At 39.2% G+C, this 15,881-nt stretch overlaps 1 protein-coding gene across 1 annotated transcript; it reads right to left on the reverse strand.

Moving 5' to 3' along the window:
- Positions 1 to 10,749: 10,749 nt before the first annotated feature.
- On the reverse strand, positions 10,750 to 15,721 carry cebp1 (CCAAT/enhancer binding protein (C/EBP) 1). The gene is made up of 3 exons (XM_041813617.1): positions 15,666 to 15,721; positions 11,975 to 12,274; positions 10,750 to 11,899 (listed from the first exon to the last, which is right to left on the reverse strand). Exons 1-3 carry the CDS (start codon positions 15,666 to 15,668, stop codon positions 11,594 to 11,596), a joined length of 609 nt encoding a protein of 202 aa, XP_041669551.1. The 5' UTR covers positions 15,669 to 15,721; the 3' UTR covers positions 10,750 to 11,593.
- Between the last annotated feature and the right edge of the window lie 160 nt (positions 15,722 to 15,881).

Here is a 15,881-nt window from a genome sequence, read left to right on the forward strand (position 1 = left end):
CTGATTGGTTCTGTCATTTTCTAACTGGGCCTAAAGGGTTCAGATGGGAGCTGTGCAAGATGGGTTCGCCAGTGAGAAACACTGAAATAGGCGAATCCATTTGCTTTGCAAGGTTAGTTTGCTATAGCTTTACCAATTGTTGGAGTTGTCATGCGAACAGTGGCTCACTTTTGTTCCCTACATAGTTAACTATGTTGCTATCATAGCTACATTTGTTTTAGCTAAAGCTAACAAAGCTAAAGTCAGCCACCATTCATCTAGCTACTTTTAAAATTTAAGTAACCTAGCTGCAGACATCAGACTGTCATAAACTCATGCCCACCTAGACATCCATAATCTTTTTATATCCATATGGACATTAGCGAAGTCATGCTCACTTAGACTTTGGTAATCTTTTTAATATTATTTTTATTGTTATTAATAATAATCCATAATCTATGTCCCCACTTAACATGCCCGAATGATCATTTATAATTGGTGATCCTGCAGGACTTTGTGCGCACCCGTTTTAGAAGTGCTGATGTATTCTGCCTTGTGCCGCTTGTGTGAATGGGTGCTACCTGCAAAGCATTTTGGGAACCTGATGCAGCATGAGGCCGGAATTCATACACTTTAAAACATCTTTTGTCTTTAAAAATGTGTAATTTATCTACGAAAAATGAAATGTCAGCATACTGTATAGTGCATAAGGCAGAGAGACAAGTCTTAATGAGTCTTAACAAGTTTTAATGAGAAGACACCTTAATTCAAATACATCTATACAAAAAAGTTTATATATATATATATAAAATCTGATGCTTAGAAAAGTTCTTAAAATATGCCCTGAAAACGTAATGTTTTCATAATTTATTCATATGACCTGTCCATTATAAATCAAAGAGCATACATTCACAATTAACCTCAGAGTGAGACATCTGTCATTATTTACTATCTCTGTAGAAGGCGTATGTACACTTCTCTGCCACATAGTGGCGCCGTAGATCAAACAGCACCAACACTGACAGGCCTAATGTACTCTAACTGCATGACCTGACTTAGATATGGCATGTCATTAACATACGTCACCTAGAAGCTGTGTCATAATGTCCACCATGCTGTTATACTGTCACTCATCTGCCTTATGTGCTTAACTCATTCAGAGTTTAGATGCTAATGTTGCCGTCAAAGAATAATTTCTTTTAAGTGCATCAGAAATAAGCCAGGACAATCCAACTCTTACATGAGATTTTTGGATTAACTTCCCTCTCTTTCTTTTCACCAAGATTTAATGGAAAAATGCAAGGACATGAAAAAAAACATCAAGGACAAAAACACCCCGTAAAAACATGTCAAAGGGGCCAAGGTCACAGTTTTATAGAAATTAAGAACTGTAAATAAAAACAGGGGGAAAAAAATCTATGTTACTGTCTACTCTGCTACTCTTTCCGTGGATTTATTAAAAAATACAGACAAACATTTCAAGGACAACATGTGCTGACATGGAGGGATTTACCATCTGGCAAAGATAGGCAATGGCCTGAGGCCTCATGCACCAAAAGGCCTCTGGGATCTGGCAAAGGTCAGTGTAAACATGACATATACATCAGCAAATACGCATCAACAATGTAAATAAGGTTTCACAGAGTGCAAAAATAGCATTCAAAGAGTGTTTAATTGTCCAAATAATCCCTTTAGAAGGACCCCTGGACCCCTTACTACAACACCACAAAAGTCCTGCGATGTCTTCATATTGTTATGACCTTGATAACTTATGAGCTGTTTCAATTTGACAATGGAGATGAGGCTACCTTTTTACAAAAACTTACCATTTCATCCTGTTTTTCTGTTTTTGTGTCCTGTCATGACTTATTTTCTCATCAGCCACACAGTGTGGTCATGTTTGCAGCCACTTCCCCTCTTAATAAGAGATAGCATCTTTGACGTTATCACTCACCCACTTGAAATCTCAGACGCCTTCTCCCAAGAACTGCATGGACACTTTTCGTTTTTGTTGTTTGATCATTCATGGTAAAATTTATATGCAAGCCTAATCCATAATGTTGTGGAAATCTCCTATTTCAGATGGAAAAATATTGAATTCTTTAAATTTGATGACCTTTGCCCTCTAAACTAGGCCTAATTACAGTTTGGTTAAACCAGAATCATCCTGTTGTCAAGTTCCATGTCCAAAGTCCCAACAAATATCTATAAAATCTTAATTTTTACCTGGTTTTGAACAGTCTCTGTCCTGGTTTAAACCAACTGAAATACCAAAACAATGCAATAGAATCTGTCTGTATATGCAGTGTCTACTCTGACTTGAGAACTAACCTACTAGATGTTGAAGAACATAGGTCAAAGCTCAGGGTTACTGTGCCTTATGTTAATCCTTTGATTATGAGCATGATACCTCGAGAAAGGGTTAAGGAGTTTTCTTAAAACTTTGCACGAATGACTCTGACTTAGGCGGGAACATAGGGATTTCAGAGGTTCAAGAACAAACGTCAAGATCAGGGTACCTCACACTCATCCCTTGATCATCTCAGTACAGATTGTTGCTGGCTGATGTTTCTGCCTTCACTGAAAGTTAAAAGCCAAGCCCTGCTGTGTGTTTGTTTTGGTGAAGTAAATTTCCCAGCAACGGTGGCCTAGAGGCCATAAAAAGAATCATAATGGAGAGATTTGTACCAGAAAACAGTAACAGTATTTAATCTCCAATTTCTGTCTCTCTGTTTTAAAATTTGAGAGGATCATATTTTTTGTTAGTGTGGCTACAGCTAAATCAACAGACCCGCCCACAGCATCCTAGATTTTACTTCCTCATTTTTATGATTTTGGAGCCTGATTTTATAAACTTAGAGATGTTTTTCATGACTGAAATTTGACCTGGTGGTTCATAATACAGTGGCCTTTCAAATACAAACCTAACATACAGATTCTTTAAATCACTTTTCAGGGACTTAAAAAGTAAATACTAATTACATCAGGAATCACTTTTAAACCTTTGCTTGTGAACATGATATCTTAACAATGGTTTGAAAGATTTTCACTAAACTTCCCCCAAATGTCCACTCTGACTCAAAGATGAACTGATTGGATTTTTGAGGTACAACGTCAAGGTGAAAACCCACCCCAGTCCTTTTTCTTGACCCACACCAGGTGTGAGTTAGCATATAACCACCAGGTTGTAGTTCTAGTAGGATTTTGGTTGATTTTAGTGGTAAAAATCTTTAATTTCCTTGATACCTTTATGCCTTAAAGAAAAAGACTTTTAACAGTGATTACAGGGCTGATTATTTTGGTATCTTCACTGAAAAGTTTTCACAATGTTTGGTGGGAACCTGACACAAAGGGCAGGGTTACACGGCCTGCCTCTTGTTCCGTACGTGAGATTGTATGAGAGCGGAAGTTGTGGATTAAAAAAAGGTGTTTGACTTTTACAACAGACTGACTAAATGTTATATGATTAGTGCACTCAATTATTACTCCCTGCTCTTAGATAAAATCCACCTTCTTTTTTTAAACTTATAGGCCGGATCTTTTTCTCTGTGAGACAGAGCCGGTGTTCATATGGCCTTCTGCTGTTGGGTAACTTGGTGAGGATTAGGTAAAATACAGTCTTTCTTCACTCTGTGAGGATGTTGCAGTCCTGGGACCACAAATTGCCCCACAAGTCCGTGTTGGACATTTCAACAGACATTGTCGCACAAGAAGTCATAATGTGCTGCTCAATACTGTGATACTTCTACAGGCTGGAGGTAGCTTTAGCCACTTTCACTCTACTTTGGAAATCAACAGATACTGGAGGATAAAAAAATACATAGTATTTTATATCAGAGGAGATTATTGAAATTCTGGTAATTTGTTAAATGCATATTACCAGAAATCTTTGTTTTCTCATAGCTTCTGTTTTACTGATTTCAGAGAAGAACTAGATAGTATGTAAATACTCACTGACCACTTTATTAGGTACACCTGTTCAACTGCTCATTAACTCAAATTGTCTAGCCTTCAGATGGTGTAAAAGAAATTGTTAAATTCAGGTTGTAAGTGGCAAAAATCATCAGCACGGACGATCAAGATCAGCCTTGGCCATGAATATCAAATATTGATTAATTTTGGAGGAAATAAACCCCTTTAATTGCCACAAAATTTCTGCAGCACTGAAGGTTCCCAAGAGCAGTGGCCTCTGAAATTCTCAAAAGGAAGACCAGGACTCTTACAAGAGCTGGACCCCTGACCAAATTGAGCAAAGGGGACAAGGGCCTTAGCAAGAGAGGTGACAAAGAACCTGGCGGTCACTCTGATTGAGTTCCAGAGATCCAGTATGGAGATGGGACAAAGTTCCAGAAGGACAGCCATCACTGTAGCCCCCCACTGGTCTGGGCTTTATGGCTAGATGGAAGCCTCTCCTCAGTGCAAAACATAAAAGCCCGCTTGGAGTTTGCAAACAGCATCTTGAGAAGTCTCAGACTATGAGAAACAAGATTCTCTGGTCTGATGAAACCACAATTGAACTGTTTAGACTCAATTCTAAACGTGATGTCTAGAGGAAACTGGGCACTATTCATCACCTAAGACCTTCTCAACAGCGGAGCAGGGAGGGTGGCAGCATCATGCTGTGGGGGTGCAGGAAGAGCTGGGAGACTGGTCAGGGTTGAGGGAAAGCTGAGCACAGAGATATCCTCAATGAAATCCTGTTCCATAGCTCTTAGGACCTTAGACTGGGCTGAAGGTTCACCTTTTAATATGACAGTGACACTAAGCACACAGCCAAGATAACACTGGTGTGGCTTATGGACAACTCTGTGGATGTCCAAGAGTGGCCCACCAAGAGCTCTGACTTGAACCTGATTGAACATCTCTGGAGAGACCCAAAAATGGCTGTGCACCGATGGTCCCCATCCAACCTGACTTAGCTGGAAAGGATTTGCAAAGAAGAATGGCAGAAAATCCCCCAATCCAGGTCTTGAACAGTCCTTTTGCCTGATTAAGGTCTAGTATAACCTGACATGCCAGACGGATGTGTGAAACACATCCATCTGGTAAACTTCTCATACATAGCGTTTGGGAAAGGGCAGAGACTTTGAAAAGAACTCGGAGGGTGATTGGACGAACGTTCTGTCTGTCAGATCTTTACAGGCCAATCGAGCAACAACACATGTGACGTAGCAGCTACTGAAGCAGTAAACTCCATATAGAACTGCATTACACCATGGCAACTGTGGACATGTCATTACACAACTTTTGTCGTTTTTTTAAAAGAAAATATCTTAATGCTCTTCATTGTTCTTTTTTTAACGGAGAAAATTCTGATAAAATTGATGCTTTAGCAGCATCCACACTAATGTCTGTGCCAGCCTCTTGTTGTTGCTTACATACGTCACAACTCCGCCATGACTGAAAGTACTACCCCTCATTGCTGATTGGTCCTGTCACTTTCTAACTGGGCCCAAACGGTTCAGATGGGAGCCTTGCAAGATGGATTCCCCAGTGAGAAAGAAGGAAACAGGCATATCCATCCGCTTTGCAAGGTTAGGTCTAGTACTGAAACGTTGCAATAAATAAATGAATACCCTTTTTTTTTGCCAGTTGGACAGTGTGCAGGAGTTTTCTATGGACTGTATACTGAAGAGATGTAGAATAAAATGCCCAGTGCCACAGTGCTACGTAGTGCTATAAGGGTGCTCTAAACTTTCATTGCACTCCAGGCTTCTGCAGGGTCACATGACCTGAAGCTGTGAAATTGTTGTGATTTTCTGACTCAGCCATGGTCAAGACAATGTCCTATAGTTCAAACTGAGCACCAGAATGGGGAAGAAAGTTGATTTATTATGCATGCCATGGATGTTGGTTGGACAAACTGCCCATCCTCCATGGAATTCACACACAACTGTCCTTAGGGTTTACAAAGAATGGTGAGAAAATGTCCAGTGAACGGTGGTTTTCTTGGTTAAAATACCTTGTTGGTGGCAGAGGTCAAAGGGAAATTGCCAGACTGGTTGGAGCTGATAGAAAAGCAACAATAACTCAAATAACCGCCACAACCAACGTATGCAGAATAGCATCTCTGAACACATAACACATCAAACCTTGAAGCAGATAGGCCACAGAAGCAGAAGGCCACGCAGGGTGTCACTCCTTTCAGCTAAGAACAGGAAACTGAGGCTACAATTTGCACAGGATTAACAAAATTGGACAACAGCAGACTGGAGAAACATTGAGTGAAACATGATTCTTGATTTCTGCTGCTTCATTCAGTGGGATCAGAATTTAACATAAACAACATGAAAACTGTCAGACCACCAACAACCATTGCAAGCAACACAACATTTAAATGACCATTGTTCTAAATACCTAATCATTATCACAACCTGAGACAGAGGAGTTCCTTCTGCCTTCATCGGCTTCTGATCAATATTTTAATATAGCCCCAATTCCAAAAGAAGTTGGAACAACATATTAGATGATGAAACTGAGACGTTTTACCATGTCATGGAAAAAATAGCTAAATTTGGATTTGATGGTAGCAACACATCTCATAAAAGTGTGGACAGGGCAATGTTTACTATTGTGTAGCATCCCCTCTTATTTTAACAAGTCTGTAAGCATCAGGGAGACTAGTTTTGGAGTTTTTTAGAGAACAATATTGTCCCATTCTCTTCCATGGACAAGAATGGGACAATATTGTCCCATTCTTGTCCATGGAAGGATTCCAGCTGCTAAACAGTCCTGGGTCTTCATTGCTGTATTTTTCTGGTCTGGACTGCAGATAGGCCAGTCCAGCACCCAGACTCTTCGACTATGAAGCCATGATGTTGAGATGGATGTGGTATGTGGTTTTAGCATTGTCCTGTTGGAATATGCAATGCCTACCCTGATTAAGATGTTGTCTTCATAGGACCATATATTGCTCTAAAACCTCTATCTGCTTTCAGCATTGATAGTGCATTTCCAGATGTGTCAGCAGCTTACACCATAGGCACTGATGCAATCCCATACCATCAGAGATGCAGGATGGTCCCTCTCATCTTTAGTCCTCAGGACATGGTGGTTGACCTAATTAATTCCTAAAATGCTCATCCAGCCGTTTTTCATCAGTAACACTTACTGTTCCAGCCTTAGAGCCCCATCTCTGCTTTTTTGGGATGTGTTGTTGCCATCAAATTCAAAATGAGCTAATATTTTTTCATGAAATGGTCAAATGTCTCAGTTTCAACATCTGGCTTGTTGCTTATGTTCTATTGTGAATAAAATATGGGTTTTTTGGAGTTTGCAAATCATTGCATTCTGTGTTTATTTACATTTTGCACAGCACTCCAACTTTTTTGGATATAATACTCTTTTTTCACAGCTTGATGCAGCAAAGTTCCTTTAGTTAATACTCCCAAGGCAGTCACTTACTGAACAATATCTAAGTAAGTTAAATGTGTTAGATTTCATATTGTAGGCCCTATAGGGAAGTTGATCTATCTCAGATGTTTTAACTTTGATAAAAGACAAAAAAAAAATCCATAATGATAAAAACGAGACATGTCTGGCTCGTGGCCTCCACCCCTTCCCATCTGTCTCCTATCTCTTTGTCCCTTCACTGCCATCACAGCCACAGGAAAGCCCTGGCAGCCCGAAACACTGATACTATCTCTGCGCTCCTCATCTCTGTCCTCCGCTGTGTTGAAATCTTGCCCATCCCACAAAGGGAAACCGCTGGTGTACAACGGTTCATGGCATGACGTCCGTTGTGGTAGACTACTTATGGTAAATAACGTGGCAGGTGCACGGCATGCTGAAAGATGTAGAGGAGAATAATGATGATTCTTTAATGTCGACACAGGGGGTTATATCACAGAATTTAATGTGATATGGAATGCACTCTGAGAGAATCTTTTGTGTTACATCAATAGATATCATGCTTTGATGTAAAAAAAAAAATGTTTGCTCAAAACTTAGTTTATAAAAGTCAGGAAATATTTTACATGCAAAAGCTGTTATTTGTTTATTGAAATATGTGGCAAGGTTTAGTTTGACCAATATACTGCAATAAACTTCTGCAACAAATCAACCCATTTAAAAGCTGCATCCTTGCATATTCATCCAAAATGCATCAGAAATATTTCAAGTACTGCTGCAATTATCAAGGTACAAAAGACCTTAATAGAAAGAGAGATACAGAGATTTCATTAAAGCCCCACAAACCACAGGCTGTTGTGTAAGCATGTTGGGTAACAACACTTACAATAACCTCTGACAATGACCAGAAGTGTACGTTGGTCGTCAATGCCACATTTGTTCAATCAGATTTGTTTTAAAATTTGCACTTAGGAAAAAGAAATGCCTTCAAAATGTCCAGTTAATTCAATCATTTAGTTAGAATTGAGGGAGTTAAGAAAGGAGGCCGTTTGAATAATTTTGTTCTGGTCACATTACAAAGCTGTTTGAGCCAGGCCGTCAGGATACAGTGGTGAACATAGACTCCAGCATCTCTGCTGCCTTCTTTAAGCATTTATCCTCCATCCTGTCTTCTACAGGAGCATATGCCATCATCATTTTGAACTCAGCTGGCTTCTGATAAGTCTAACTTCACTATGTGGACAGAAGTATTTGTCCACAAGCACCTAGCCATGCAGTCTCCATTTGCAAACATTTGTGATACTAAATGGGTCGTTCTGAAGAGCTCAGTGAATTCAAGTGTGCTGCTGGGATGGATCCCACCTTTGCACTAAGACAGTTTGTGAAATTTCACCCCTGCTGGATATTCTACAGTCAACTGTTAGTGATATTATTAGAAAGTGGAACCGTTTAGGAACAACAGCAATGTGTAAAAGTCACCAACTCTGCTGAGTTCATTGCTGAAAAGTCCTGAACTTTTCCTTGCATTAATTTAAACACCAAAATTGTGCAGCAGAAGCTTCATGATTGGGTTTCCATGGCCGAGCACCAATACTGAATAAGTGGTGTAAAGCAGTAGTTCTCAATTGGTGGGTCGGCACCCAAAAGTGGGTTGCGGAGCGGTTTTAAGTGGGTCTAGAAAAGGTGGTGGTAAATATCTATGATGAACATGAAGCCATACTGTTTATTTTACTCTTTTTTATTGTGATAATGGGTAAATGTATCAAAACTTTAACTCATTTATCTCTTTGTCTTGCAATAAAAGGGCTGCTTTACCATGTCAATGAAGTAATTTTTCAAGATCTCTGGAAAATTGTCTAAAATTTACATGTTATTATTGGGAAAGAGGGGTGTAAAACATGTCAAGTTTGCCCTGCCTCTTGTTCCTGTCATAAATTCTGTTCGATCCGAGATCTTAGGTGAAACATCTTTATTTACTAAATGTGCATTGTTGAAAATTTTTGGAAATTTTGGTCTTGATTTGTCATCAAAGATATTGGTGGGTCCTGAGGCTAGACCAGTTGAGAACCACTGATATAAAGCACACCGACACTGGATTGTGGAGCAGTGGAAATGTGTCCTGTGGAGTGACGAATCACTCTTCTCTGTTTGGCAGTCAGAACGGTGGGTCTGGGTGCAGCGGACACAGAGAGAGCGCTGCCTACCCGTCTGCACTGTACCAACTGTGAAGTTTGGTAGAGGAGGGATAATGGTATGGGGCTGATTTTGCAGGTTTGGGCTAGACCCTTTATCTCCAGTGAAGTCCAATCTTAATGCTTAGCATACCAAGACATTTTTGATAATGCTATGCTTCCTACTTTGTGGCAACAGTTTGGGGAAGGCCCTTTTATATCCCAACATGGCCTCTGCCCCAGAGCACATAGCAAGGACTTTAAAGACATGGTTTGGTGTGCAAAAGAACTTACAGAGCCCTGACCTCAACCCCATTGAGCACCTTTGGGAGGAACTGGGATGGAGATTGTGAGCCAGGTCTGCTCATTCAACATCAGTGCCTAGCCTCATAAATGTTCTACAAAATGAATGGGCATAAATTCCTGTAGAAACACTCCAAAATCATGTGGAAAGCCTTCCAATAAGAGTGGAGACTGTTTCAGCTGCTGAAGAGGGGCCAACTCCCAGTTAAAGTACATGAATTTGTTATGATAGTCCCGGCTGATGTAGTAGTCGGGCAGCCAAATACTTTTGCCAATATAGTGTATCTGACAATAGGGCAATTAAAATGCTGCTGAGCTTTAGCAAGGTTCATCTGGACACCATGCTCTACTTGCTAAGATGAACTTCCCATCTTAATAGTTACCAAATGATGACCAAGTTGGAGCTAGCTTTAATGTAGGGTTTAATGTGGACTTTACATCATAAATTAAGATAGAACTTACACATGGCTGGTGCAACGGGCCACAGATGTTTAAAGGTCACATATTATGCAAAAAAATCACTTTTTCAGGCTTTTCTAACAAAAATATGTGCCCCTGGCCCTGTCTACAATCCCCTACCAGAAAAATCCATTCCATCCCCCCTCTGTCTTTCTCCACCTTTCAGAAAATGTGTGCTGAAACAAGCCGTTCTCAGAATTTCTCCTTATGATGTCATGTGGGGAGGTAGCCACACCCCCAGGTTCGGTTGGCCCCCCCCCACCTGGAAGAAAGTTTCACCCTCCTCTCATGATCTTCCTCTTCCTCTGCCCACTGAGAGGAGGACCAGGAGAGCCACATCCATTAAGCCAAGCCTATTTTCCGAGAGGGGCGGAGTCAGACAGCTCATTAACATTAAAAGCTACAGACACAGAAACATCTCGTTCTAAGCAGGACTGAAACAGAGAGGTTTTTTAGACATGCAACAATCCAGTACTGGAGGGTTTTTTTCATCAACACACTTCACAGACATGTTTTGGGGACCTCTGATACCAATATAAACTTGTCTTAAAATGGTTAAATATGTCACCTTTAACTCATTTATTCAATGTGAGCAGGAAAGTGGAAGAAAGTAAGGAAATACTAATGTCATGGCTCCTCTCTAAACCAACAAAATTGTGAGAAAAAACAAGTAATTTCCAATTTTTTAAACATTTTTTCTGTATTATAAACAGTCACTAGATGTTGAATATAACACGATGTCTTATGTTAAAGCTTAATCCACAGGATTGCAGGAATGTAACTGATGACTTATACCTCTTCCCTTGAACAGAAAGTATCTGCATTTAAGGCTGAAGCTGTGCATCACACATCCAGTAGATGGTAGAAATATCATAGAAATACACTGGATTGATAAATCACAAAGTAAAGGTAGAGTAAAAAACACCTCTGTTGTAAAGCACCCCAGGTAAATTTAGGAAATTTTCAGGAGTTTTATGTAAGAGCTTTATGCAGGGGAGTAAGAAGAGGCCTGCTGGACAGGGGCGTGTCCAGAGGGGTGGTATGGGCCCCCTTCAAATCTATTTGTCCAACAAAGGTGCCACCCCAAAACTATGATTGACTATTTGCCTTGTTAGAGGCAGGGTTTATGCTTTAATCAACTTAGTGGGCTTTTTTTTATCACCCTGGGAGCTCCTCAGCCCCCATGTCTCTTGATTCCTCTGGATCCTTGGTGTGGATGGCTTCCTGCTGAAGACCTGGATGACTCCAATTACTACAGATTATCAGCCTTACATTCAAACAATAAATCTGATGCCAACAATAAAAAGTAAGAGAAGGTTAAAGCTGGGGTTCTAGATATCAGATGCCCCCTCTATGGCGTCTTCAGCTCCGTGGAGGTGCCGCTGAGACAGGATGTGTTTGAGAGTGTCCAGCTCCTGCGTCAGCTGCCCTATCCTCATCTGCAGCTTCTGGTTTTCCTCCTGCAGCTGCACGGCCCTCTGCTGAGTCAGCATGATCCTCCTTCGGGCCTTGTCCCGGCTTTTTCTCACAGCAATGTTGTTCCTTTCGCGGCGCATGCGGTACTCCACACTGTCCTTGCTGATGGTCCTCTTGTTTATGGGGGCACGCAGAGTCGGCAGGAGGAAGGAGGAGAAGTCCTGAAGAAACACAAATATTCTCTAAGTTGTTCAAAACTAGTGATTGGTGATCATCCACAAATGAAAGACACACACCTGCTGAGTGTTGGCGTGGCTCTGGTGGTGGATCGTGCCCCCGTTGTTTGAGGTGTTGCTGAGACAGGAAGTCGTATATGACAGGTAGGGCAGGCCCATCATCTGCTCAGCCACTCTGTCATCACTGCCCCCTCTCCCCAGCCCATGAGACTGGCTGTACGGCATCATGTCAATTTGAGCCAGCTGATCGGTTGAATCTGCGTGGTTGGAGGTGGTGGGATTCAGGGTCTGGGTGTGGGTGTGAGCCGGGTATGCGCTCACCCACTCCTGGATGACAGAGGACACCCTGGAGTCTGACATCTGAAGAAGTTTAAAGGCAGAAAAAGCAAGATTTAGCTTCCTTCAGGTGAAATATTTCTTTTGAATTCTTCCCTATGATTTAATCTTGTAGATGTAAGACATTTTTCTACAATTTAAAGTAACAATATGTAGATTTTTTTGTACTGAAATGTCTATTTTTTATCTGAATGACTACTCTGGAAAATATTAGTATACAGTAGGTGTGTTTATTGATTTATGCAAAGCATTTGACGCAATATATCCTCTTTTATTCTGCAGAAATGTGGAAAGTAGCATAAGTATGCAAACTCTGCAATTTCTCCCATTTCTCTAGATCATACCTAAGATGTTTCTACATCTTGAATAGAGCCCACCTGTGGTAAATCAAACTGACTGGACATGATTTGGAAAGGCACACACCTCTCTATAGAAGGCCTCACAGCTGACAATGATATCAGAGCAAAAATCAAGCCATGAGGTCAAAGGAACTGACTGCAGAGCTCAGAGACAGGATTGTTGAAAGCTAAAAAGAAGTTGTGAAGATTCTCGTGAGCACAGTGGCCTCCATAATTCTAAAATGAAAGTTTGGCACAACCAGGACTCTTCCAAGAGCTGGTGCCCTGGCTAAACTCAGCAATCGGAGGAGAGGGGCCTTAGTAAGAGAGGTGACCAAGAACCTGATGGTCACTCTGACAGTGAGATTGGACAAAAATCCAGAAGGACAAGCATCACTCCAGCCCTCCACTGATCTGGACTGGGCCTCTCTTCAGTGCCAAACACATGACAACCTACTTGGAGTTTGCAAAAAAAAACCTCCACATGAAAGCCAAGTCAACATCTGCAGGAAAATTTTCTTGTTATCAAAACAGCAAAATGAGCTAGGGGTGTTTGCCACAATTCCTCTTCCAGATAAACATTCATGACCGACGAAAAACAGCTCTGCAACCAACTTTTTCAGTTCGTAGACCCACTGCTCTGTAGTAATGACCTCTGGATGTTCAACATGCAGTCCATGTTTTTAAAAAAGTTTAAAAAGTTTCTGTCCAAATGAAGTGTAAAAAGTTCAACAAAGATCACATTAACTGGCACTGAAAATAAATGTTTGATCAGGATCAACATCAGTGCAGAATAAGACATGAATGATGTAACTATAAAATTAATTCAAATAAATATTTATTACTGTCATCTTAAATTGAAAAATGATTTTGCTCTATTTTTATGTTAGAGATCTTGGGTTTCAATAGAAATAGCAAACAACCTCAACTGTGGATCTTTTTTAAGTGTCTTATTTGAGAGTCAAGCATGAAATGTATTTGTTAAAAAAAAAGTGGAAAAAAACAAACACTGATACTAATGTAATGGAGCAGCTTTTGGTGCATTTGGGCTTTATAAAGTTAGTTTTTGAAACTAGTGATTTAACTTGTGTATTATGGGGGAGAACTGGATTTCACCACTTTATTACCACATACTTGTTACTAAAAAATAAATTAATAAAATAGAATAAAAATAAAATGCAAAAAGAGGATGCCCAAGTTTTGAAGAATAATAATTCTTTAGAATTATTCAACATTAAACCAAAAACGTATTGTTGCATTTAACTTTGTAATAAAAGGTCTTTCTTCACTGAAACATCCTGGCAGCAGATTCACATTCTCTTGTTTTTGTGCATGAAGAATACTGGCCCACTTTTAAACCCCATCCTTTAAGTCAGTAAATACAGATATTTAAATACTTTAATTGAGTAGCTTTTTTTTTTTTTTTTTGCACTTTTTTGTGTAGTTTTAAAATCAAGTAATTTTACTTTTTCTAAAGTATATTTAAGTATGAAAAGCATAATGTACTGGGTAAACAAAAAAGAGAATTCTAAAAGCAAAAACAAAGGGGTTTAGAAACAGTCGGTAAATTGATTTTTGTTTACACACATAAAAGGATAATTTAATCCCTAAACAGCTACTGCATTTACTTTAAATTCAGTGAAACCCTCTGATAACTAAGCTGGTTAGAGCTCAGAATTCTCTTGTTATTGCACGCTGAGGAAAAATCCCATTTAACTGTACGAGCTCCTCGGCTATCAAAATCAGCTATTCAGTACTTTCGAAAAAACTTTAAACCATCCACTTTTTTTCAAGTAGATACAAGACTACAGTAAAATTACTCTTACTTTAGTTGAAATGTACTTAAACTGTAAACTGATATACGACAGTTATGTAAGAAATGAATTACAGGTCGGTTTATTAATAATAATAACAATAATAATAATAATTATTATTATTATTATTATAACAATAATAATAATTATAACTGATGTACTTCTGCATGGCACTGGAACTGTTTACTAGACTTTGAAACAGTGGTATTTATATTATATAATGTATTGTATGTTTTATTGTTTTGATGGACTTTGTTTTGGCAGCAAAGGTTTTAACCGTTTATGTCATTTGAGCATTATGAACTTGAATCTAAAATGGAAAAGACAGCACATGTGTATCTCTGAAAATGCTTAAAGTAAAGGAGCAGGACAGACTGATGGCAGCGAGCCCAATAACTAATCAAACTCAGATTATGTTGACCATTGGGATAGAGATGCACAATATTATTGGTATGATAAAGATATCAGCTATTAGCTTGTGAAGTGAATGATCAGTATTGGTAGACATGAACATTTCTGCCTGTATTTCCAACCAACATTCAGGTTTTAAAAATCTGCCTTGACAGCTGTGAATATTTGTAAATACAGGCCATACAGATAATGTTACAGATAAATAAGTTATTGGAGTTTTAGCCTAGACCTGTCAGCTAATGTATTTTTAATTCATCATTCCTTACACTTTAAAGTCTGTTTTGGGTCTGGCATTTTTTATTTGGTCATCCTCAAACTTTAAATTGTGTTTTAGGTCTAAACTACATTAAATATTGCTATCAGCTAAAATGAAGTTGAAAAACTGGCATATCAGATATCTGAAAAAATCAAGTTTTGAGCATCCCTATTTTTGATTGGATAAAATAACAGAAAGGGAATTTTTGGACATGCTCTCGTCAAATTTTCAGAGCTTCTGAGAATAGTTGTGTGATGTCATTAGAGGCCATTTAATCTGCAAACATTTTTTAATCGCCATCCCCCTCCTGATGAATTAATTACAATTAATCTAATTTTTTGACAGCAATAGTCAAAGTTTACTCAGTGAACTGGGTTTCTTCTACCATGTTGTTTAGGTAAAGTCGGTTACTGATGCTTTTATAAATGTAATTAAGTACAATACTTTCCCAAAATTTAAATGAGAAAAACTACTTTAAAAGTACAAGAAAATGAGTTATTTTCCATCATTGCAAATGTACTTTTGATTTAATGTAATCATTAACCCCAGTAATGAATGTTAACATAGTCTACTAATAAAGTTATGATTGAACTTACCATAACTTTGCATTCCCCGAGCTCTGGCTCTGTCGGTTTCCTTTCACAGATTGACTGAAAATGTCCTAAAGACACAAAACAGACAGGTAGAGCTCTTACAGAGCCCTCTATCACTTCCTCTCTCTGCCCACCCCCATATCGAAGCTAATAAGGAAAACGGAAATTCAGACATCTTGGTAAGCAAGCCTAATTAAAGTACAAACAAGAAGACATAAT

This window comes from Cheilinus undulatus, linkage group 19 (genome assembly GCF_018320785.1).
Source record: "Cheilinus undulatus linkage group 19, ASM1832078v1, whole genome shotgun sequence".
In the NCBI taxonomy this organism is placed as follows: Eukaryota; Metazoa; Chordata; class Actinopteri; order Labriformes; family Labridae; genus Cheilinus; species Cheilinus undulatus.